Source organism: Mus musculus, chromosome 1 (genome assembly GCF_000001635.26).
Source record: "Mus musculus strain C57BL/6J chromosome 1, GRCm38.p6 C57BL/6J".
Lineage (NCBI taxonomy): Eukaryota > Metazoa > Chordata > Mammalia > Rodentia > Muridae > Mus > Mus musculus.
In genome coordinates, this window is record NC_000067.6 from 82,346,419 (window position 1) to 82,372,030 (window position 25,612).

General features: G+C 42.5%; 1 protein-coding gene and 1 long non-coding RNA gene across 6 annotated transcripts in view; one reads left to right on the forward strand and one right to left on the reverse strand.

Annotated features, from left to right (window-relative positions):
• Rhbdd1 (rhomboid domain containing 1) overlaps nt 1-25,612 on the forward strand; it is a 128,910-nt gene that overhangs the window by 29,962 nt on the left and 73,336 nt on the right. For all 5 annotated transcript variants that reach the window (XM_011238714.3, XM_006496574.4, NM_029777.3 and 2 more), the window contains exons 4-5: nt 21,874-21,962; nt 23,916-23,972. In XM_011238714.3, coding sequence (XP_011237016.1) covers nt 21,874-21,962; nt 23,916-23,972 — 146 coding nt within the window. The remainder of the gene's footprint in view (nt 1-21,873; nt 21,963-23,915; nt 23,973-25,612) is intronic.
• Nucleotides 15,283-25,577, reverse strand: Gm46095. Its single transcript, XR_003947899.1, has 2 exons — nt 25,300-25,577; nt 15,283-18,366 (listed from the first exon to the last, which is right to left on the reverse strand). It is a non-coding gene; the product is annotated as a predicted gene, 46095 (long non-coding RNA).

Below are 25,612 nucleotides of genomic sequence, written 5' to 3' on the forward strand. Positions count from 1 at the left end.
AATTCAGCTTTTGTATTATGTTAAGGCCATAGCTTTTTTAAAAAACAAAACCAAAAACATCTTATGAGTTAAAGTATACCACAGAAGCCCATGTAAAAAAAATGTAGCTTCCCTATCCCAGCCACCAATGGTGTCAATAAGCAGGTTTCTGAGCCCTTAACTTTAGGTGCAGTCTCAGGTTTTCATGCTGTGGCTACAGACACTGTTGATAGAGGTGCCTTGGTGGTTGTCCTTCTGGACTCCTGACCTACAGAACCTGTGTCTAAGATGACAGTCGTTCTGTGCTATTATGTTGGGGAGTGTTTTTCTTCAGCAGGTGTGATGTCAGCAGTGAGTCAAAAGACAGGAGGAAAGGGGAAGAGGGGAGTGTGAGGAGTATGTCTTGGGAAGAGAATCAGGAAGACCTGAGCCAAAGGAAAGGAGAACCAAAGAGAGGGACAGATCCGCAGTGAGCTTGTATTGAACAGAGTCGTCACACAGCAAGGCTTCAGAGCAACAGTTTCCACTGTGATTTGAAACCTTTAAAAATTGTGACTGGGGGGGCTGGTGAGATGGCTCAGTGGGTAAGAGCACCCGACTGCTCTTCTGAAGGTCTGAAGTTCAAATCCCAGCAACCACATGGTGGCTCACAACCATCTGTAACAAGGTCTGACACCCTCTTCTGGAGTGTCTGAAGACAGCTACAGTGTACTTACATATAATAAATAAATAAATCTTAAAAAAAAAAAAAGAGTTTCCTTGGAGGCTGGAAAGATGGCTCAGTGGTTAAGAGTATTGACTGCTCTTCCAAAGGTCCTGAGTTCAATTCCCAGCAACCACATGATGGCTCGCAATCATCTGTAATGGGATCTGATGCCCTCTTCTGGTGTGTCTAAAGACACCTACAGTGTACTCATATAAATAAAATAAATCTTTAAAAAAAAAAATTGTGACTGGACATGGGTGCTCGTGCCCTGTCCCCAGCACACTGCAGACAGAAGATGGAAAAAGATGACAAGTTGAGTTCTAAACCAGCCCAGCTTTCATAGTAAACAAAAGTAGGATGCATGGGGGTATGTAGCATGTGGGTAGGGTGCTAAATACTATCTCATAGGACCTTGGTTTCAGTTCATATATGGGTGCTCAGCCAAGTCTAAAAAGTATTTTTAATAGATTGTAAAAATTTTGAGTTCCATTTTAAACCAGACACTAATTTCTTCAACTAGAGTTGATAACATGAATAGTGTCAGTCTGTAATGCAGAGTGCATCCGATGACCAGGATGTTGGTGGCCAGGAGAAGACGTCTGTGATTCCAGATTTCTAGACTGTTGTATATTGTTAGGACAAGGACTGTTTGCCCACAAGGTTTCCTAATGGCCACCAGCCCTCAATGTGTCTGTTTGTGGAATGTGTGATTCATTCTTCACCTAAACCAGAAACGCCAATAGCAGTTGTTCAGTTGTTAGCAAAGTTGTTAACTCACCCCTTTTGGAAAAACACACAGGGTTATCGAGAGCAAAGACTAAGAAGAGGTGTAAAGGTTAACATAGTCCCCAGATGCTAGAGTCACATTTCCTTCTAAACTTTTTGAAAAGTAAAATGTTTCCAACTGCATAGTAGAAAATAAACAAAACCTCTGGGCACCGAGTTGAGATAAGATGAAGGGTTTGCATAAGCAGACAGGCAGCTGGTAAGCATGCCAGTCCAGCCATATTTGAACCAATCAAGCTTTGAAGAGAAAGCCTTTTAACAACAGCCTGTCAGACAGAAGCTCCAGAATGCGTCTTGTTCTCTGGGGTTTTGGTCAGCATTCTTGTAGGTCCTTAAGAGAGGACCAAGGCCTGCTTTCTGGGATTCAGGATTTTCAAGAATGGCTTACTCTGTTTTTCAAGAAATATTCAATTTGTGCCATTCTTTTTGTTGGGTATAGCACAGAGTGGCCCCTGTGTGGTGACATGCATTTGTTTGTTATCAGGATAAGCATGTTTCTGTAATACATATCATTATCTGGTTATATTGTGATTATATTGTAGGATCATATATTTTATCTTTATACTGACTGAGCTGTTGTATTTTTTTCTTCCTTTTTTATTGCTTTCTGAGTGTATATGTGCACACATCTGCACATGTGTGCACATATATGTGGAGGCCAAAGGTTTAATATCGGTTGTCTTCCTCTGTCACATCTACCTACCTACCTACCTTCCTTCCTTCCCTTCTTTCTTCCTTTCTTTCTTCGCTCTCTCACTAAGCCTGCGGCTGAGTTAGCCAGGCTCACCTGGATCCTCCTGACTTTACCTCTCCCCTTGGCTGGAATCACAGCCACGTGTAGCTCACCTGGCATTTTACATGGCTCCTGGAGACATAAGCTCAGATTCTCTTGCTCACGAAGCAAGCCCTTTCCCCACTGAGTCACCTCCCCTTTTTCTACTGAGCTTAGCCGGCCCGTGCATGCGGAATGCTGGTCCTCCTGCTTCATTGCATGGAAATTGTTTTCTGAGCGTTTCGTTCGAATCACCATTCCAGAAGTGTTCTGAGAAGATTTGTGGACTAGGCGAGATTTTTTTCTTCTGTATTCCTTGGATGTCTGTTTATGTATTTCTGATTTTTTTTTTTTTTTTTTGTCTTATGTGCTCCCAGAAAGCAGTTGGCAGATTCACCCTGCCTTCTAGGAGGGCTTCCAGTTAGACAGAACTTCAAGTGGGAACAGTATTTCACCACTAACCAAGACTCCCTGGAGGTGGATTTTATTCAAGGAGACAGAATTTTTGAAGCAGGATAGTTTCCCGTAGGCTACAGGTGGAACTCATTGAGGGAAAGGTGGTATATAAATCAGCTCCCTGACCATGGAATCCAAGCCTGTGGAAAAAGAGACGGTCCAGTCCAGGCCTGAATAGCTAGGCTCTAATCTACCTATTCCCCGAGCTGTAGAAGTCAGGCATGCTCCACACAGAGAGGACAGTTGAACCAAGCTTGCTAAGCTGTCTTTAGTTACTGTTTCCTGTGATTGAGTGTAACCTTTACTTCTAAAAAAATCACTTGTTTGGCTTAGTCTGTAAGGTGCTTGCCATGTAAGCATGAGAACATGGATTTAGATCCCTGAATCCCAAGTAAAAGGGAGTCATGGGACACATGGAGACGCTGGGAACATGGAGACACTGAGCTGGCTCTGTGGACAAAGGCACTTGCTGCTCAAACCTGTTGGCCAGAGATCAATCTCCAGAGCCCACACCAAAATTTGGATATGGTGGTGCCCATCTATAAACCTGCAGTTGTACAGGGAGATGGGAGGCAGACATAAGAGAAGAGAAAGTCACCAGGCAGGTAGCCTGAAGTACTTAGTGTGGCAGAAATGAGAGAAAACTTGCCTCAAAAACAAAGTGCAAGGACAGGACCAACTCTGTAAGATTTTCCTCTGTCTTTTATGTGTGCACCATGGCATGTGTGCATGCATTTACATACATGGATTGTACACACAATAATAATTGATCCATGTGTGCACCATCTATGCACACAATAATAATTGGTAAAAAAAAAAATAAAAGTTGGGTTTGTTGGTGAAAGTCTGTAACCCCATGTACTGGCAGGTTTTGTGTGTCAACTTGACACAGGCTGGAGTTAGCACAGAGAAAGGAGCTTCAGTTGGGGAAGTGCCTCCCGGAGATCCAGCTGTGGGGCATTTTCTCCATTGGTGATCAAGGGGGGAAGGGCCCATTGTGGGTGGTGCCATCCCTGGGCTGGTAGTCTTGGGTTCTATAAGAAAGCAGCAAGCCAGGATGTAACATGCCTCCATGGCCGCTGCATCAGCTCCTGCTTCCTGACCTGCTTGAGTTCCAGTCCTGACTACATTTGGTGATGAACAGCAATGTGGAAGTATAAGCTGAATAAACCCTTTCCTCCCCAACTTGCTTTTTGATCATGATGTTTTGGGCAGGAATAGAAACCCTGACCAAGACACCCCAGCTCTGGGGAGGCAGAATAGGCAGGTCTCTGGAACTTGCTCAACAGCCATCTTAGCTCAGTGGTCAAGCTTTGGGTCAGTGAGATACCGAGTCTGACATAAGGTGGTGAGTGATGGAGGATACCTGATACAGACTCTGGTCTCTACACACACGTACACACACAAGCAATCATACATACTGTGCATGCACACACACATGAAGCTACACGTCATAGCAGCAGGAGCTTATTGCACTGGCTGTACACACACACACACACACACAGAGTTCATTACAAATAAGCTGAAAATAAACCAATAACAAAAGGAAAAGCTGCTCATTTTCCATATTCAAATTGAAAGACTAGCATATTCACTGCAGAAAAGTTAAAAACATATCTGTGTGATAATTAAGAGAGTTCCCTTCATTGTCCACCCAGGAAAAGCCCTATCCTACAGCTGTGGCTTACCTCTGACCCTGCTATACACTTTATTTATTTATTTATTTACTCCGTCAACGTGCAGTTTTTACCCTTATGTTTTCTACGTTTAACTTAATCCCAGAATTGCAGAAGCCTCTGATTTAATGGCTACATAATGTTTTCTCCTGAGGCTTCTCAATTTGTTTTCCTGTTCACTGGTTTTACTGACCGGTCTTAACGCTGATGCAGATTACAGGTGGTGGTGTTTGTCAGTCTCATTTGTAAGGCTTGGCTCTCCAGACTGAACACTTTCATAGGGCGGTTTCCCAGAATGACATTTCCTTGACTGCGATTGGTCTGTGTCCTCTTACACACACATTCACATACACAAGGGTTTGATCCTTTACGTTAGTGAGTGGTGAGAAAAACCAAGATGCCTTTTTCTCGGTTGTACATTTCATTTATTTGTGTGTATAGGTCAGAGGACATCTCTTAAAAGCCAGTTCTCTCTGTCCTTACATGGAGTCAGCCTCTGACAGTCAAGCTTAACAGGAGGTGCCTTTACTGATGAATTCAACAACAATTTTGGAGTTTCTGTCGTTTGTTTCATTTTTATTTTATGTTATGGATGTTCTCTCTCTCTCTCTCTCTCTCTCTCTCTCTCTCTCTCTCTCTGTGTGTGTGTGTGTGTGTGTGTGTGTGTGTGTGTGTGCACCATGCATGCAGTGCCTGTGCAGGCCAGAAGGGAGAGTTGGATCCTCCAGAACTAGAGTTACAAACAGTTGTGAGCCACCGCATGGCTGCTGGGAACTGAACTCCAGTAAATGCTCTTAACAACTGAGCCATCTCTCCACAGCTCTAGGAAATCTTTTACACTGAAAATAAAGATATAACTTTGTTTGAGGTAGAAATTAAAGACATGGGTCTATTTAACTACTTTAAATCTGTTCTGTTTTAAGATGGTTTTAAACTAAAAAAAAAAATTACAAAAGAATATATAAAAAAAGCTCCTATATTCCACCCAGCTCTGCCTATAGTTAACATTTTATTAGTAATCTGTTCTTCTGTTGGCTTTATTATTACTGTGACAAAATCCTTGACATACAACTTAAAGAAGGTTATGTTTCCACTGATGATTTCAGTTGATTCTTGGCCCACGTGAGGCTGAACATTGAGGCAGCAGGTGCTTATGGCTTCTCATTATGGTAATGAAAAGCAGTGGTTGGGGCAGGACAAGACAGAATTGTAAGGACATGCCCCTGGAGACTCACTTCTTAAAGTTTCCATAACCAGGCCGGGCAGTGGTGGCGCTTGCCTTTAGTCCCAGCACTCGGGAGGCAGAGGCAGGCGGATTTCTGAGTTCGAGGCCAGCCTGGTCTACAGAGTGAGTTCTAGGACGGCCAGAGCTATACAGAGAAACCCTGTCTCAAAAAAAAAAAAAAAAATCCATAACCTCCCCAGATAATACACCACCTTCCGGGGACCAAGGCCTTCACTCATGAGCCTTTTGAGGTGACACTTTGTACATAAACTAACAGGTGCATTAGCTAGAAGCAGTGAGGTGGCCTCGGTACTTTATTGTTGACTAAATTCTTTCCTTCAGTCAGCTAAGTCAGCTCTGGCAGCCGTAACACATCATGGACCGTGACATAAACAGTAGAAATCTCTTCCTCACAGTGGAGAAACCTGAGAGTAACAATTCCTTGTTAGGCAAATCTTGCTGGCTACCTTCTTAGTGAGTCCTTAGTTCTCATGTCACAAGTGAAGGGAGAGGAACACAGATGGAGAAGGGATGTGGAGGGAGGGTGGGTGAGGAGAAAGGACAAACATGGGTCACAGACATGTGCAAACTCTGTGTTAACACTTTCTACAAGGGCGCCCATCCCATCCTCAAGGGCCTACCCTCCATGACCCCATCCTAACCTAATTATCTCTCAAGGGCCTTGTCTCCAGGCACCTCCCCATTGGGTGGTAGCATTTTACAGTATTACATTGGCAGACAGAGCTTGACCACAGAGGCTCCTGTTGCCCATTATGTTTTTTACTCATTTTATAATGACGGCTTAAAATTTTTTCTGAGTATCTGTGTATGAGCATTTGCTCTCATTTGTCTTTGTGTAATTCAAAAGCCATGTTCAGTCAGCCACAGAGCATTACTTCTAAGCGAGTGTTAACTTGGTAACAGGAATCCATATTGCGCTCTAGGCAATTGGACAGGCCTACTGGGGTTCCATTTGAAAATCTGTTACAGAGTCAGAAATACACCTGTGAAAATTTTCCGTAGCATCCTGAGGATGTAAGCTTTGGAAGACCCTTATCTACAAGTGAGTCAGGTTCTCTTGAGGGGCTCTCTCCCTCATCAACCAGAGTATCAGTAAGCAGTGGGTAGACTCAGGAAGCAGCTGTTTCTCTGGGTGAACACAGGGTTGCCTGCAATGCCTTTTGCTAAGGAAGGAGGTTGGAACTAATTGGCCATCATGCTGTGATGAGACTATTGCTGTGTGGATGGTAACACCTACTCAGTCTATATGTAACTAAGCGGGCTTGTTAAGGAGTCACTCTGGTGACTTGGTGACAGGTGGGAGGCTTCACTGTTCTGTGTTGTATGTCACAGGGCATGATTGCAGATTAATTTTTTCTGAAAACTGAAAAATAAAGTCATGTTTCCTGGTCCAACAGGTGACCCACTTCTTCCCAGCGCTGGGCCCCTCATTTACCCATGTGTGGCCCTCCACTGGAGTGCTGTTAACCCACCGTCAGCCATATAAAGCAGCGTGATTTATAAACAGGAAATGTAATTGTTATAGTAATATTTTTCTCATTGGAAAAATAATGAAACATGTTAAGCTTACACCTCCCCCTCCCCCTTTGGCCTACTTAGAATATAAGCTTTGGCTTTTTTAGAATTTCCTTCAGGAGACATTATTGGTTATAAATGTTTCTAATTAATTATTCACTCTCAAATAATAAGACAGTAAATCACAGCCCAGGTCTTTCGGATACTTTTACTTCATTCTTTCCCTTTCTGTATGAGGATGAATGTTTGAAAATAGAGTCTCCTCTATTTGCTAAATTCCCTTCCTGCAGTCTGAAGTGATTTTTACTTAAAGGTCATGGGCACTACCAGGCAAGAGGACTGTTTGTCATTTATATTCCGATTTAGTTGGAATTATGCAAAGTGAAGACAGTGGGTGCTATGAATTGAGATCATTAGTACATCAATTATTCTGTGATAACAGCTGAGAACAGGCTGCAGACTCCATAAGCGCTCCTTCCATTTAAAGTTAGGTTCTCATTAGCTTATATGAGAGAGAAAATAATTTCATTCTAATTTATTTCATTTTAAATGGACATTGTTCCCTTCTGAATTCAAGAGGAGAGCATTTTAATGCTGTAGTCACTTATAGTACACAGGTCAAATAAATAACAAATCATATTCCCAAAAGTATATGTCACTGCTATAATTTATAGTGATTCCTTGATTCTAAGACACTCATCTTTTTAGTTTATAACAGGCAACGAATACAATGAGAACAACATCAGGTATCCTCAGACTAGTAAGAATACTGCTTAATTAGGGATTGTATTGTTGTTGCTGCTGCTGCTGTTGTTTTGCTATTTGTAAAAGCCAGAGCTTCATCTCGTGGACTTGAGATATTTGGAAAATCTGGTAAAAACAATCTGAAAATGTTGACTATGTGAAGGAAGTCATCCTTCTCGCTTTGGGGATGGAGGTCTCGCCTTGAGGTTGGCCATCCTCCAGTGTCCCTGGGATTATAAAGTGTCTCATGGTGCCAGGCTGGGATTTACATTGCTAAGCTTAAAAGCTGTGAGCATACTATTCGATGCAGACAAGAGGAACAGATTTTTTATTTTCAGGTCCAAACGCATTATAAACCAAAATAGAATACCAAAACCTTAGAAATAAATGACAGGAAATGGCTCCTTTTTAATGAAGCAGCGTGGGCTTCAAGAGAAATCCCAGCAGGTCGATTGTTAAAAGCTTCTGTTGACAGAGGTTCGTCAGTGCGTGCTAAAGGCATGGCATAAAGACTGATTGTTTAAGTAACGAGACCTTAAAGCCATGAGCCTGCTTCCTCAGTAAGTTAATGAGCTTGTAAAAAAAAGCTCTCAGTATTGTATTCACCTGGGTGTTTGATGTGACCTGGTAGATGGTACACTTGGGCGGGCAGTCTGCACGGTGCATAGATAACAAGTTTCCAGACCAGAAAAGGGGATTATGTTCCTTCATTTCTGAGAATCTGTAAGAATTATAAATATCCATAAATAAAAAAAAATAAAGGAAATGATTGGCATCAGTCTATGTATTGACGTGGACTGTGGGGAGCCATTTAAATGCTCATTCAGTAATTGTTATACAGTAGAATATTATACAGCTATTAAAATATTGCTAGGGATTAGTTTAATAGATTTGGAAAATACTCATGGTAAAATAAAGGTGGGAAGCCTAGTACTAGGCATTATTTATAATATGGTTTGACTTTATTTTTATATATTTTACACCCTGGCATAGAACCCTGGGCCACACACATACTGACTAAATGCTCTGTTGCTAAGCCACTACCCCCAGTTTTTGTTTTTGTCTTTTCCTTCAATGTAAAAACTTCCCATGCATAAAGAGTTAAAGAGAAACATACCAAAACACTAAGAGTGGCTAACTTAGAGGAAGTATAAGTTATTTTATCGTTTTTTCTTCTAATATTTTTCTCCCAAATTTTCTTTCATGGGAATACGTTATTTATAGTGGAAAAGCCAAGCCATTGAAATCTAACTAGACAGTGGCATTATTTCATAATATTAATCTGTTGTGTATCTTATCATCTAGTTATTCTGAAACACTGGTTGGTACATTGGAGTTTCATAATAAATCTTAATTGAATAAAATCAGAGTTTGGGGTGAGCCAGCCCCAGCAGGATGAAGATCAAAGTTTGCCACCCAAGGCTGGAAATCACAGGTGGGCTGAAGGGGGATAGAACTAAACAGAGAATTCACAACTGAGGAATCTCAAATGGCTGAGAAGCAACTAAAGAAATGTTCAAAGTCCTTAGTGATCAGAGAAATGCAAATCAAAACAACCCTGAGATTCCACCTTACACCAATCTGAATGGCTAAGATCAAAACCTCAGGTGACAACACATGTTGGAGAGGATGTGGAGAAAGAAGAACACTCCTCCATTGTTGGTGGGATTGCAAACTGGTACAACCACTCTGGAAGTCAATCTGGAGGTTCCTTAAAAAATTGGAAATAGATCTACCTGAAGACCCAGCTATACCACTCTTGGGAATATATCCAAAAAATGCCCCACCATGTCACAGGGGCATGTGTTCCACTATGTTCATAGAGGCCTTATTTGTGAAGCTGGAAACAACCTAGATATCCCACGACTGTCAAATGGATACAGAAAATGTGGTCCATTTCCACAATGGAAAACTGGGTGCTGTCTGGGACTCGGCTGAGAAGTGGCAGTCTGATCCAGTAGAGGAGTTGATGTCTCAACAGGTGAGCAGGGCTGGATGCTTGCCCTGGGCCAGCAAATGGCTGCCCCTGCTTAGCTGAGAGACCTGCTGAGGACCTTCAGAGGCTGCCTCAGTCCTGTACCAAATGCAGGATGCAGTAGACCATGTTCTCTGCTCACAGGGTGACCACAGTGACTTGATCATGCTCAATGTAAACACACAGAATAGTAGGAACCCTGAATCACTTGGGAATTTAGGTTTCTGGTTAGGAGAAATTAGGCATTACAGACGGCTAGTGAAAAACCATTGTATTTAAACCTGTGGCCACGACAGTACATAAGCACATTTTCTTCTATAGCTGGAAAATTGTGAAAGTAACTAAACCTATAAGAAGCTCAAACAGGGGGAAAAACATAAGAAATGAGAGGAGATAGGACTGATTATAAGAAAAGCTTTTTTTTTTTAAGTTTTCACATATGTAGTTAAAATATCCTTTTTCCAACCTCTCCCAGTGTCTCTTCCCTCCAGTTCCTTCCAGATCTGCTCCCTCCCACTAAAATTCATGGCCTCTTTACTTTGTTATTCTTATATACAAATATGTGTAATAAATATCACCTGCTGAGTTTATTTAGTGTTACTTGTGTGTATTTGATTTCAAGATTGATCATTTGGTTTTGTGTAATCAACTAGTGAGAATCCTCCAAGAGACTTTCAAGGCAATATAGGCTATCACAATTGCCCTTGGTTTAAGTGTAGCCCCTATTGTTAAAGACACCACACACTTTAGACACAGGGAAGATTTTGAGCTAGATCTGACCTGAAAGTCTCTTCCCTGAGGTCTAGATAATCCCAGAAAGTTCTATGCAAACTACCATGGAAGGAAAACAACCAGGAGTCCTACACAACCATGACACCTATGAACCATGACAGTGACCAGCATGGCCTGCTATCAGTAGAGGTACAACAGTGGCACTAACAACTGTACAATTATATTTAACTACTCAGCAAGAGGAACATCATTCCTAGTACTAGAAATTTAGCCAGCTACCAGGGTCATGGATCTTAGAGGAGAACGTAGTACCACCACTTTATTAGACCAGCGTAACCGCTGACTGCATTCCAAACTTATCCTTACACCCACAGGTGAGTGTAGCCCTGATCACACATCAAAGGAGCTTCCCTTTGCAGCAGACAGAGACAGCTACAGAAGACTACAACTGGTCAAATGCAGGGAAAGACAAAATTAATAAAACAGGCGCCAAATATGATGGAATTGATAAACGAAGAATTACAGTTTTGAAAAGATTCATTGCCAGGCAGTGGTGGTGTATACCTTTAATCCCATTATTCAGGAGGCAGAAGCAGGCAGGGCTTGTGAGTTCTAGGACAGCCAGACCTACACAGAGAAACCTTATCTTAAAAAAAGAAGGAAGGAAGGAAGGAAGGAAGGAAGGAAGGAAGGAAGGAAGGAAGGAAGGAAGGAAGGAAAGGAAGGAAGGAGAAAAGAAAGAGAGAGAGAAAGAGATTAATCAAGTGGACAAACCTGTGGCAGACTTTTATCAAGAAAATAAGGTGGGTGAGGCCTGCAGAGGTGGTCCAGTGTTAAAAGCACTTGTTGCCCTTCCCAAGGACTCAAGTTCAGTTTCTAGAACCCACATGGTGGCTTACAACCATCTGTAACACCAGTTGCAGGGGATCCAGTCTGGCCTTCTAACCTGCACAGGCATCAGACATGCACATAGTACATACTCAGAGATGCAAGCAAAACAGTAAAACAAAAAGTCTTTTAAAAAGAAAGTAGAAAGAAAACTTCAGTAAATAGTTTTGAAGGCCAAGCTGTCACTCTAGACAGGGAGGAGACTGGTCATCTTAGGGCTGTATTTTTGTGGGAGAATACGGTTTGCTGCTTTAAGACATCTCACACTGTTTAAAAACACTTAGATACCTATTACTCAAACCTCTTTTTTTTTTTCTTTCTTGTAAAGAAAAAGCCCGAGTTTTCATGATTCAAAGGCTAGAATATAATTTTTCGAGACCCTGGCGTTTCCCTGATGTGGTGAAATTGTTGTTTTCAACCAGATCCCTAGGTTTCTTCAGAGTTTTGGGTTTTATTCAGTGAGGTCTTAGAGAACACTCAGTCCTGGTGTCGGTTGGGAGTTCATGGCTCTGTACCCTTCCAGGGAGGGTTGCCCAGGCTACCTACCTTCTGGACTTTGATGAACCAGTTACTCTCACTTAGAAGGTGGTATAAATAGATACTGAGGGACTTGAACTCTGGGCAGGGGCTTCCTTTTCCTCATTTCTCTAAAGCAGCATTGTGAGGTGTGATCCACCACGGGTAAAAATAACTCGGACTTGCTAATGAAAGACAGTGTGCCCAGAACCTGCTCTCGCAGCACACACTTTTATAGATGCTGAAATGCTCTTGTCAAACAGTATTTTAAAAACTGTCAGAGGTGTGTGTGTGTGTGTGTGTGTGTGAAATGAGTTTTAAATAATTCAGCACTATGCAGGCAGCTGAAAATGACTTTAAAAACTTGGAGTCCTCTTTTGTATTACATAAACAGGAAGGTGCCATGAATTAAAAATGGACTCTGCCTTCCATCCATCAGGTTCCAGTAACCAGTGTGAATGGACTTTTGTTGTTGCTGCTCGCGCTTTCCCATTAAAGAATTGTGGTGCAGTTATCCCAACAGATACTGAACAGTACAGAGTGCTAGCTAGCTTCCTGACAGCAGGTCCTGCCTGCTTTGTCTGACAGGATGGCTCTGCTGTGGTGGCAGCCTCTCCTCTGCTTCCCCTGAGCGCTGCTGCTTCAGAAGTGCCGACCGAGTAGACACGGGAGATAGTGGACTTGGGAGTGAGCAATAGATTGCTCGGTGCTCGCCAGCTCTCCCTTAGTGGCAGAACTCCACTGGAAAGGAGCTAATCAAAGTCGCTCCTGTGTTCAAGCGCTGAACAGCAGTGGGAAAGCGGCGCTCAAGAGTCACGGGGAGTTCTAGCCACATGTATCATTGGATCATTAGTCACCCTTCTCTTGCTCTTCCTGTCCCATTTCTTTTTTTAAGGTGTGACAAAGAAAGCCTTTTTTTTTTTTTTCCTCCTGTGAAAACTCTTAGGTGGAAAGTTTAATACCGCACATCCCTCCTGGCAGAGCGTAGCAAAGCACTATGATTTTCTGAAGGCCAAGCGGTTTTTTTCTCTGGAGCTTCCTGCTTGTGACTGGCGTGGGTGTTTTCTGGGGATAAGAATGGGAGTGACTGGACCTCTCTCTGATCTGCATATCTCTGAGGAGTTAAGTGGCTTTCATAATGGAATATTTCATGTGTGTTTCTCGGGCTTGGGAAGTGACTGAAACCCACAGAGAAATTTGGTCGGTAGAGTGAAGCGGAATGCACTGGTCTTCAAACACGGTGCTGAAAACCTGAAGCATTGGTACCTACAGTTAACTTTAAGGGTTTGCCCTAAGAAACTAACTGTGAGAAACACACCCAAATCTATAAATTCTACCCTGCTGTCTCTGAGAGTACACTGCATATGAGAGCCATCAGGTGCTTGGAGCTCACTGATCATGGACTATTTAGCACACACTGTGCAGTGACACTCCACAGTGCTCCACCTCTTTGTCACATGGACCCTAAGCTACTGCCACCCAGTGGGAGATGCTGGGCTGGTGAATGGGGGGGGGGGGAGGTTGGGGGGGTTTCTTCCTTACTGGCTACACATAGCTCAAGGGCATTCTCAGAGCTCATTTTAATGACTGGCCCCAGCACCCTTTTGATCTGGATTTCTTAGGTTTTTGTTGTTGTTGTTGTTGTTGTTGTTGTTTTTATGTAATTGTTTCTAAGGTTAGGCTAAGACCTAACAGAGAAAAGGCAGAAACAGGTATAGAAAATAGTGATAGTGATTGAAGACACCCTATCAAAGAGGAGTTGAAGAAGTCCTGCATTGTTTTTGGTTTTTGTTTTTGTTTTTGAAATGCTTCGCTGAACACTGCAGATCAGCAGCATAGATTATGTTTTGGAAGTGTTTTCTGGTTCAAACCTGTGTATGATATCGTTAGGCTTGAGCTACATGAACGGTTTTGTGGCTGATTGTCATCACTGTGGTTGCTTTCTTGTTCCTCTGTGCAAACTATGAATCCAAATTAAAGTTTCCCAGGAACCTGCAAATCCATCCAAGGCTGCGAAGGGCATTTCCTTAGCCTCCAGGCATGGATTTACTAGTCAGTTTTCACCTTTCTAGGTCCCTGAACTGAGCGCCACACCCAGTTTTTGCTTCTCACTGCCAGGGGCGCTGGGCTCAGAAACATTCCAAATTTAGTTGCTTATCTGTAAAGTGGGACGGTGATTGTCTTCAGACTGCAGCTTATTGAGAGGTGACCCAGAAAATGCCCCGCTGCCACGTTAGCGTCTGTGTGCTGTCATTTTATGGGTGCTGGTGGAATGCCTGATGGTGAAGCCCAGGCCAGTCAGAGCGTACAAAGGTTTTCTGGTAGCATATCAGTTGTGGGATCCTTTGGAAATTATCAGCTAACAACATTCTGCATGTGGCTGTTAAAGAGCTCTTGAAAAGAGACCATACTTAGAAGTGGGGTTCTAAAGTGAGGAGCTGTGCTCTGACCTCTGCATCCACTGTTTCAGCGGACTCCTTTACATGTGTTCTCCCCATTCGTGCAGAACGACCCTTACTATACCCCACGCATGAGCCTTTGCACTGCATCTCACCAAAGAGGGCACACTGTGGGATGAACGCAGCAGCAGTAATGCCTTGATTATTGTTTCCGCGAGGTACCACCTCTTTCTAAGTCTCCCAGGAGTCTTAGCCCGCATAGGAACTGAACGCACTGCGCTGCAGCAGAATCCTTTGTGAGGCTCAACGGTTCTTTGTTGCCTATGCCATCTTTCTCATCCTGGCCAGGATTCTTTTGGCCACAATTCAAGGAAACCCCATGAACTTGGTAAAACAAGAGGATGACTATCGTCTCTGTATAGTTAAACTTGCCAGTGGTGCCCAACAGGGTTCCAGGTATTTATTTTTATTTTACATGGCCCCTTATTCCTGACCCCCCTCACTCTATGAATGAATGTTCCTGGCCATTAGCCCTGATAAACCCTTCCATCTGCTCTGCATGTTTGCCTGAGTATTTTATGTGCACCACATGTTTGCAGTGCCTCGAGACCAGAAGAGAACGTTGAATACCCGAAACTAGAGTTACAGCTGCTTGTAAGCCGTTGTCTAAGTGCTCTAAACTGAACCTGCTAAACCTCTGTAAAAACAAAAATTCTCTTAACCACAGAGCCATTTCTCTAGCCTCTTATTAGATTCTTCTAAGTCCAAAGAACTTGTAAATCTTTTGAAGTAAGCTCATGTTTCCTTACAGGCATTTGCCAAGTTATATCTACTCATGTAACAAGACAATACATTCAATAAACCAACTTAGCAGGAAAAGAAACAGATGTCATTTCTATTCAGTAATTTATGAAGTGTAGAATCTTGGCTACTCTTAAAATATTTTCTTAACTGGCCTAATATATCAGCTGATGCCTATCCAGTGGAATTAGAATTTGGGGTTAAGATAACAATCTTTAATACATTGGAATCACCTGGGGGGGTGGTAAAAACAACACCAAAAGTACAAACAAAACACCACCAAGGTCCAAGTAACTTCTAGAATCCTCCTCATGAGAGTCACACATGCCGCTAGAATTGAAAACCAGCAGATCAAGACGTGGACCTGGGAAGGACTGCTTACCCACACATCTTACCATGTGTATTGTGGGAATGCAGAAATCATTGCCACCGCCCCATTGCTGAATCTGTCTCTGTCGCCCCATCATCTTGAACTCCCATTCATGGATGTCAGCTTCTTCCTGCAGCTGCAGCAAACACAGGTACCAAAGGACCAGTCATTGCTCATTCTGAAAATCCCTTCAAAGGGCTGAGCTCATGAGAGCATCATCTGTTGGCTTCATCACAGTAGCACACGCGGAGATCAGGCTGTAAACAATCCTACTCATTTTTTCATTTTGCATTTACTTTCTGGAGGTGATGGGGAAAAGTCTCAGTCATGTGGGCTCCAGAAGTGTTTCTGTCTGTAGTGAGAGCAGATGGGAGAACGTTTCTTCATGCCAAGCCAAGTTTACACTACCAGAGCACGGTGTGGAAGTGATCATAGCCTCTTTCAGACATTCTCATTCCCATGTGTGATTCAGTGATGGGGGACGTTTTTCTCTATATCAGTTCAATATGTTGTAGCGTTACCAAGAATTCTAGGAATGTGGGCACAGTACACTCACATGAGAAATGCTTTGAAAGAAACATTTTTGAGGTCTCATGATTAAAGGTCATGAATTAAAAGAAACATTTAATAAGCATATTCCAGGTGGTAAGCCAGTGTTTTCCATCGGAACAGTGGTTTTGGAAATGTACAGGGCTGTTTTGAGTTGTCATAATGATTAGTAGGGGAGCCACTGATGTTTGTTGTAATGGGGCCAAAGGTACTATCTATCTCACAGCTTGTAGGACAGCCCCTGCAAGAATGGTCCCATAAGTGTGCATGCATGCGCACCATCATTCCCCCTACACTTACGTTCTGTTGAGAGACTTGTACAGGTGAAAAACCTGCTTATGATTATTTGAGCCAAAACCTTAATGGTGCTTCTTATATAACACAGAGAGCTTTCTGGGCATAGTTTTAATATAAAATGAGTCAGAGTCTATTGAGGGAAGCCAAGGCAGGAGCTTCCACTGGACAGGAGCGTGGAGGCAGGAGCTGACACAGAAGCCATGGTGGAGATTACCAGCTTGGTCCTCACAGCTTGCCTGCTTTCCTATGGAACCCAGGACAACCAGCCCAGGGATGTCACCACCCTCAGTGGGTTGGACCCCCCCCCCCCATCAATCTCTAATTTAAAAAATGCCCTACAGGCTTGCCTGAAGCCCAATCTTTTGGAGGCATTTTCAAAAAAAAAAAAAAAAAAAAAAAAAACTATCCAGTATACTACCTCTGAGAGTGCCAGCTCTAAATCCTACAATGTCACTTTAAATGACACTTGAAGAAGCACCCCACGCCCCTCCGTGGAAAGTAAACTGTTTCCTTACACTTGCCACTTATGGTTTCTGTGTCTGTCTTTGTACCTTTCCATTTATCTTTTTATCTGCCCCAGTAGATTATAAGCTTCAGGAGACAGTGACTGTTTTATCTTGTTTATATGGTAGGCAGTCGATAAATATTTGAGTAAATGAATAATTTCTTATTGGCCCAGTTTAAGGAATCAATCCTGTCACCTGGCATTGGCAGGTGGCATCTGCAGCTAGGGAGTTTCCAGGCATCGTCCGTGATCTTGGAAAGGCTCTTCTACCTTTGCAGGGCTCCCATTTTAGGAGTTGTTGTTGTTGTTAATGTACTACACAAGATTTATTATGACAATTTTGTATATGTATGTTGCCTTAGTGTTTTGTTGCTGTGAGGAGATACCATGACCAGAGCAACTCTTATAAAGGAAAATATTGAATTAAGCCTGGTTTATAGGTTCAGGGGTTTAGTCCATTATTCTCATGGTGGGAAACATGGCATAATGCAGGTAGACATGCTGCTGGAGGAGGAGAGTCCACATCTGTACAGGCAAGCAGCAGGAAGAGAGAGAGAAGACAGATAGACACTGGGCCTGGTTTATGTTTCTGAAGCCTCCTGTCACACATCCCCCCCCAACCCCCCGTGACACATTTCACCGAGACCAGACCTCCTAATAGTGGCACTCCCTAGTGACCAGGCATTCAAGCACATGAGTCAGTGGGCCATTGCCATTCCCGTACACCACATATATGTCATCATCCTTTCCTCATTTCCATCTGCTGCTCCTCTTGTCCACCTCCCAAGCAGTCTCCCCTCGGCTCTCAGTAGACACTTATTTCTATGCAGATCACATTTGATGAGCCCTCAAGTAGAATTCCTTAGTAGTGGTGTGTTGCCAGTCCCGTGTCTGCAGTGTGTTGAATAAAACAAACCAGCCAGCACGGCATGTTTCCTGTGTAGCTCCCGCCTTTGCAGAACATCAAAAGGGAGTGACTGTACCTGTGGTGCCGAAGGTAGTAGGGAGCACGGTAAAGCTGTTCACAGACCAGGTCCTTCCCACACTCCATGGCCAAAAATACATGCTGGTTAAGTGGGCAGGGAAGACATCAAGAACAGAAAATAGGCCATTTGGGGACAGTTTAACTTGGAAAGAAACTGTAAAATATTCTCCTGTGTCATTAATATTCAAAACTGTCAGAAACCCTCACTCTCTCGCTCAGGCACCGCTAACCTGAGACCACTTATTCAGTTCCCTGAGCCCCAGAGCTTCTGATCAGCTTGGTCCCCGATTGGCGTTAATAGCTTTTACAGGAGAAATTATGGCAAGGACAACAGGCCCCTTCCCTTATCATGTCCAACACTGTGTTCCCATCAGCTCCAGTCCTTAACGATGTCATCAGCTCTGCTCACACCGTGAGATGGCATTTTTAGTAATAACACACTTCTCCTGCTTGCTTGAGAACACACTAGCTGTGGAGAGAATTTGCCATTTAACAGGGGAAGACTTCTATAGCTTGTCACAGCTTTCAGTCAGAGCTTCAGATTTTGATACTTTAACAGTGGCACATGAGAACAGGAGTGTCTTTACATAACAATTTAGCTCAGCCTTACAAATGTCCTCTTACAGGGCAGCAATTAGCTTATGGTGATTTGCTCCGTAGGAAATAACACATTGGTATTAATGCTGTCTGTATATCACTGACACAAATCTGTCATATCTTAATCTTAATTTTGCTCAAAAGTCACCTTTTCTCCATTTCTCCATCATTATTTTCTTTTCTCTTCTCTTTTCTTTTTGTTTATTTATTTATGTATTTATTTTTTATCACAACAGTAGAGAAAGTAGCTAACTTCAAACTGATACTGAGAAGTGGGTCCATTGCTGTGGTAAGCTCGACTTTTTCATGTGAGTCTCGGGCCTTTGGAACTTGTTTGAAAGAGGACTGTGGAAGATTTGGGGACTTGGGACTAGGAAAGCCCTTGGGTACTGAAAGCAGGGATTAGTGGACCATTCTGTGGGTGTTTGAAATACAGGAATATTGAAGAGAAATGTGTACTGAGGTGGCCCAGCCCTGGAGGTCTCGAGAGGGAACAAGCATGCACTCTGGGACTGGCTTGACAGCCATTTGTATGATATTCTGTCGGTGTTCTTCTGTTTTCTAAGTATACAGCAGTGATAGGGGTGTGTGCTCTGTGCCACTCAATATTTCAAGTGTGACACTTGGTTTATTTTATAGAGCCTTACAGACAAGAGACTGCCTGGAGTTTCATTGTTGGAATCAAAAGACTATGTGGGCTTTCCAAGTGGGACAGAGGGTATTTATTCTGCAGGATTAAATGGCCATGATCTAAGAGGACAAGAATGGGAAGCTTAGAATTTAAAAGTAATGTGTTTGAGTAAAATGTTTTTTCTTGTTGAATCATTTAGCATTATTTATAGGACAATGGGGAAGGAGTTGTAGACCAGAGCGCAAGGCACTCATAGTCAGTTATTATCCTGAAACATGAAACCAGCATTTGATAAGAATTATGAATACTGGATACTCGAAGCACACTCCACATCTGTAGACATATTTATAGGAAAAAGAACATGGAGTCTTGGTGGCTCAGTTTGTCAAATACTCTTTCAAGTATTATTTGTGTGAATTTCTTCACTTGAATTAAATATACAGAATGCTGCCAGTTGTATTAGACATTTGAGGGCTGTAGTACACACCTTAGTTAGTTTCCCTTTGGAATGGGTTATTTCTGACTCCATGAATTGATACACCACATCATATTCTTCTGGCTTCCCCACATGTCTTCATCTTGTAATATGTGAGGGTGAACAAGTAAAAGTCTAACGAAAACTCTCCAACATCATCACACACTCAGAGTTTCTCCCAGCATTAAAAGTTGACATAGTCTAAGATTTAAACATTGCATGAAGGTTTTCAAAAGTTTTTCATCATCATAATAATTCTGTAGTTTGCAGCCTTAATTTTTGCAAAGAATACACCCTGAATAAAACATACGCCACATTCTTCCCAGCAGAACTACTTTCCCCACAAAAATTTGTTACATGTTTTCTCTGAACTGAAATGAAGTCAAAGATTTTTCGTCACACGTTATATTTGTTAAGATTCTGGCCTGTATATATTCTCTGTTACATCCTAAGAGATAGGCCAAAAGTAAAGTATTCACACCTTCAATATATTTGAAATGTTTCTCTCCTGCATACATTCTCTAATGAATTTTAAGGGGAAGGATTGTGATTGGTTAATATTGATTGCCAACTTGATAGGGTCTAGACTCAACCAGGAGACAAGTATGCTTGCAAAGAATTATCTAGGTTAATTAAAGTAGAAAGACCCACGCTGACTATGTCACTCTTGGCTGAATTGTGAGCAGTTGCCTCAAACTCCTACCACCATGACTGGCTGTTCCCTCAAAGTATGAGCAGAAATAAGCTCTCCCTTCCTTAAGTTGCTTCAGGCAGGAGTTTTGTCTCAGCACCAAGGACAATAACGAGGACAGTCATTACACTGTGTTTTCACTGAGAGTGGGCAGTACAGTTGAAGATTCTCCTGTCTCCCTTCCCTAATTCCAAGGCTCCCTTTCTCCTCCCAAAGGTAAGCCCCCAGCTCAGTCTTTTCCACTCAGGATGCCCGTGTCTTCAGTAAAAGGAGATGCTCTAGTGAATGGTGACAAGCTGCAAGGAAGAGTCACAGTACCTTAAGACAAGCTGTATTTCTTCCTCTGTGGGAAATTTCTCCCTTTTGAGTGTGGTGTGAGATTCCCAGGTCTGATTAAGATAATGATCTCTTCTTTTGACTTTAAAAATTAACACTTCCTTATAGCATGAATGGAGTAATAACAATAGCTAATTTTCTTGTGGTAGGACCTTTGTGTCACTGCTCATGGTTGCTGGATGATGCGGTGTGGTCTTCTTTGCTATTTTAATGATATGAGAGCAATTAGATTATAACTTAAACTTCTGAAAACCCATTATAAAGATAAGGAGTTCATTTTACTGTATTATGCTCCAAACTGTAAATGAGATTTAAGATTAATTGTCTAATAGGTTGGAATTTAAATTGAAACTCTCTCCCATTTTGTTTTATATCTATATGATTGACCATGAAGCTTGGCTTAAAAGGTTTTCAAAATTACTGATTCCTTAAAATTAAGTCCTTTTCAGTTAAATTGAAATCATTTTCTTTTGAAATCAAAGCCAGCTTCATTTTGTACCTTTAAACTACCACTTTCTCACTTCTAACTAGGTGGAGTTGTGTGTTATCCTTGTTGATGGCTGAATAAATTATCACAAACGGGTGGGAGCATCCTAACAAAAAGCTCAGTTCTTCCTGTCCTTCCCATAACACGGAGAACACATGACCAATCCCACATTTGTATTATCAGGTTATAAATACCATGATGTAGACTCTTGATGAAAATGACAGCCTCTTAGGCAATGAGTGTAGCTGGGTGTATGTTACAATGAAGGAGAAGGAACAGCCGTGGGGCAGGCAGAGGAAAGAGGGGAGTTCATGACTTCTGACAGAACTTGAACTACAGGTCACCGGGAGTGTTTGCATGCAGGGAGATGAGTGGTGGGTCCTGAGGCTGAAGGGAAGAGATGGCCAACGCAAAAACTGGAATGTGTGGAGGTGTTCTCTAAGGAAGCCAGCAGATGTCACTTAATGACTTGTCTTGACAGAAGACTTCCATTGCGGAGTCGCAGAGATTTAAGCAAGGGTACTGCAGTTTAAATGTTTGACATTAGTATTTGTCCTGTTTGCTTCCCCATTTTTCTTTTCTTTTAAGGTAGGCGATGCTGTTCTTTGGGCTGAGTTAGATGGTACTCAGTGTAAGAAGCTTGGTGTGGAACAGAGCATGCAGTCTGTGACTAATTGGCACACACTGGGCTAATGACAAGACAGAATGTCTCTAATCAGCAACTGAGCAAACACTCACAAAAGCTCCCTTCCCTCCTAGGACTTCCTTTGCTGGGCACCTGGCCGGCATTCTGGTTGGACTGATGTACACGCAGGGGCCTCTGAAGAAAATCATGGACACGTGTGCAGGTACAGAGCAAAGCACCTTTGGGCTGGCAGCAGGTGGAAGCTCATCTTCCCTCTGATGTGCACAGAAGAAGCCCCAGGATTCCTTGTGGTTTATTTTAGAAACGTCCAAACATACTCAGATTTCTCTTTAAACCAAGAGATAACAAAATGACTGTCATGTATCTCGCATTGCTCCATGAACGAGAATGGAACTCCAAGTTTCTATTCTGAAGTATTCTTAAGGTGCAAATGCTGGTATAGAATTATACCCTCAGCCCTAATGTATTAACAGAAAACCACAGTTTTCCTCAAAGTGTTAGTTGACAATAACATACTTGTCTATAATATTTCTTGAATTAATAGATTGCCTGGTAAGGTTACAGAAAGAAACCAGGCCTAGACTGGAGTGGAGGGCCAGTAATTTGCAAAGTACTGAATGACCACTAGGCCCTTGGTGGGCAAGGCACTCCACTCACCAGAGGCCAAGCTGTGCCACTAATCTCTTGAGATTTGCTCCATGCTTTTTATTTTCCTTGCCCTTTTTCTTTGTTTTCTCCCCCTCTAAATTGATGTTCAATGAAAATGTTTTATTTAGTAGTGAATGCATTCAGACCCTTTAATATAAAATACTGTACTGATTTTGACTTGTAAGGCAACCATTCTGCAAACACTTGTTTTATAGACCATGTGCATTCTAATACTTCATCTTTTATTCATAGGAAATCTTCTGAGACTATTTTACCTTTTCTTGAACCATAAATAATTTGTTTTCACAGTTTGTGCGGATGAGTGTTGTTCTTGAGAACCATATAATATTCATGGCATTTGAAAGCTTCCAGGGTACTGCTCCACGGCCTGTATTGGCAGGTTGTGTTCACTTTGGGGTGGTTTTTATAGGCTGGGCTGCATCTACACAGATTCCCATTTCCACACATTTGCCTGTTACCATAGCCTGTGTGTGTGAGCTCAAGGAGGCAACGGGAGTTGCTTTTGCTAACAGTGCCCACTTTATCCTGTCCTCTGCACAGTTTGACAGTGCCTCCAACGTAATGAATGCTGATAAAGGGGGAAGTGCATTGTCTTGATCCACTTTCCTGAGTTTTTACATTTAGTGGTTCTTGAATCTTTTTGTGGACAAACTACAAAATTTAGACACATGGTTACTTTAATTTTCAAAATGGATTTTCCCCCAAAATTATAACATTTTACTCATTATTATTATTATTATTATTATTATTATTATTATTATTATTATTGAACGAGGATAATTGCTGTTTTCTTCGGAGACGTTTTTACATCAAACTTTTTTTAAGTGACACAAAAGAAAATTAAGTTTGGAAAACAGCCTGCAAATTGTTTTCTGGCGAAAGCAGAGAAAGGATGTATAGTGAGCCTAGAATTAAAGTAACCCAGGAACTTGTAGAAAATGACCAAGAATGTGGAGCCTGCTGTTTTATGCTTCCCAAAAGAAGTGGGTCATCCTGACAGTAAGCCTCCTGGCCTCTCTGTCTGGTTTACCTATGTCAGAGAAAGCCCTTAGGAAGGGTAGGCATGTGGTTCTCTTAGTACCCTTGTTGGGAGAAGGCTTTTTCCCACCAAAGCATCTCTGGTTTTACCACAACATCTCTGGTTTTACAGTGACTTCAGACCCCAAACCTGGTGCCCTGCAAAGCTGAAGGCACCTAGGCCCTTTAAGGAACCCTGTGTATGTAAATTAGGGTTTTAACACCCTGCTCCCCCACCCCCAACATACATACACATACACACACACACACACACACACACACACACACACACACACACACAGAGTTTCCTAAAGGGTTGGCTCTAAACAAATGAAGTTTGTTTTACCAGTTGTTTAAAAATCATTTGAAGTGACCGTGGGCTTTCTCATGAGGAACTGCATGCCTGTTGGAAGATTAGCCATTAAAACTTGATGACCTCTATTTAAATGCCGGTTTCCTTCATGTTTAGGCATTTTTATCTCCCACGCTGGGCCTTCAGGACAGCAGAACCACTTTAACAATGCAGGTAAGTCCGTGTCATTCAGCACACTTCCACTGGCTGTAAAAACTACACATTTAACAACGTGAGGCTGCTTTAAGACAGCACTTGTTTTGGATGTGGAATAGCTCACGTGGCGCACAACTAACAGTACCTTGATTCTTCCTGGAAGCAGGATGGGGTGCTGATAAACCAGGGTGCATCAGATGGATTGTTAAGGAAGACTAGGGAAGACAGTAACTCTGGCATGGTCCAGTTGTCTGATTGGTATAAGGCCTCTTGTGTACAGTAAGGTACTTATTACTCCCAAGTCACCCTAGAGTCCCACTGGCAGAGTGTGAGGATTTGTCACAGAGATACGGTTCCTTAAATATCCCATCTCTGCATTCAGGAAGACTCTAGCTTGCCCTATTATGCTAAGATGGGCTTTAATAGTGTTCAAATTAAAGAATAGAATATGTTTTTCAGGATTTCTCTACAAAAAAAAAATGCAAAGGACTTCCTGTCCATACCTAAGACTTGTTTCCAGCTATAACCTGTCTATCCCAGCCTGGGAAAATACCTCAACTTTAAAGAAAAAGTTTATTTAGCTGACAGCTTTGAATTCAAGAACACGGTCCTGGCCTCAGCCCAGGTCTGGTGATGCTCTTCTTTGACAGAGGAGTCCTGGGGCAGTACATGGCATCTCACTGGCCAGAGACAGGAACAAATATGATTGTGTGTGTGTGTGTGTGTGTGTGTGTATGTGTTTTGTAAATCCAGTAGGATTGGATGGTGAGCTGCACACACTGCAGAGGTCCTGTCTCCACGCAGCTCAGTCAGATTCACCATCTAGCCTCTTCATATCGATTATCCCTATAACTGAAGACTCATCTCCTGCATGAAAGGAGAACAAGGGTGTTTCGGATGGTTGGGTGGGTAGTTCAGTAACAGGTGCTGGGTATCCTAATTCAGGAGGCTGAACGTGTCTCCCTTTAGATGCTTATGTTGAAATCCTAGCCCCTACCCTGACAGTATTTAGAAGTGGGTCCTTTGGTATGAAATCAAATGGCCACAAGGCAATGCCCCTGTTCTTTGCCCACATTAGAAGGACTCTAGAGAACTCACTTGATGTTTGCTCTTTGAGTATATAGTTGGCAGCAGTCAGTGGCCTGGAAGACAATTCTCAGCAAAACTGAAGCTGACATCTTCACTTGGATGACTGCAGCATGTTTTAACCAGACTCGTGCTGCTTTATCGGGTTCTTTTATCTTTACCACCCTTCCTTACCGCATCCCTTCCAACCCCCCAACACCAGGTAGGAGAGAAAGAAGGTTAGAGGGAAAGGGGGCACCAATCTCGTCAGGCTACTTACTGCTGCTGAGGAGAGTCGAGTCAGGATATGCAGTTTCTTCTTCTCTTCTCTTTGGCCAAGACCACTGGACAAACTGCTACAGCATTAGCCAGCAACAGCAGGGGGAGCAGCAGTCAAGCCTCTCAGGGCTCTGACATTTTTATACCCTCTGAAGAATTCAGAATTCCCCAGAATTCCAAATGGAAACTATCTTCAGCTGACAAAATCACACCCCTGCCAGAGCATGAGACAAATCATAATTAGCTACAAAAACAGCCCCACACCAGACACCTGGGGTCAAAACACAAACATAATCACATAAGATTTTTGTGGC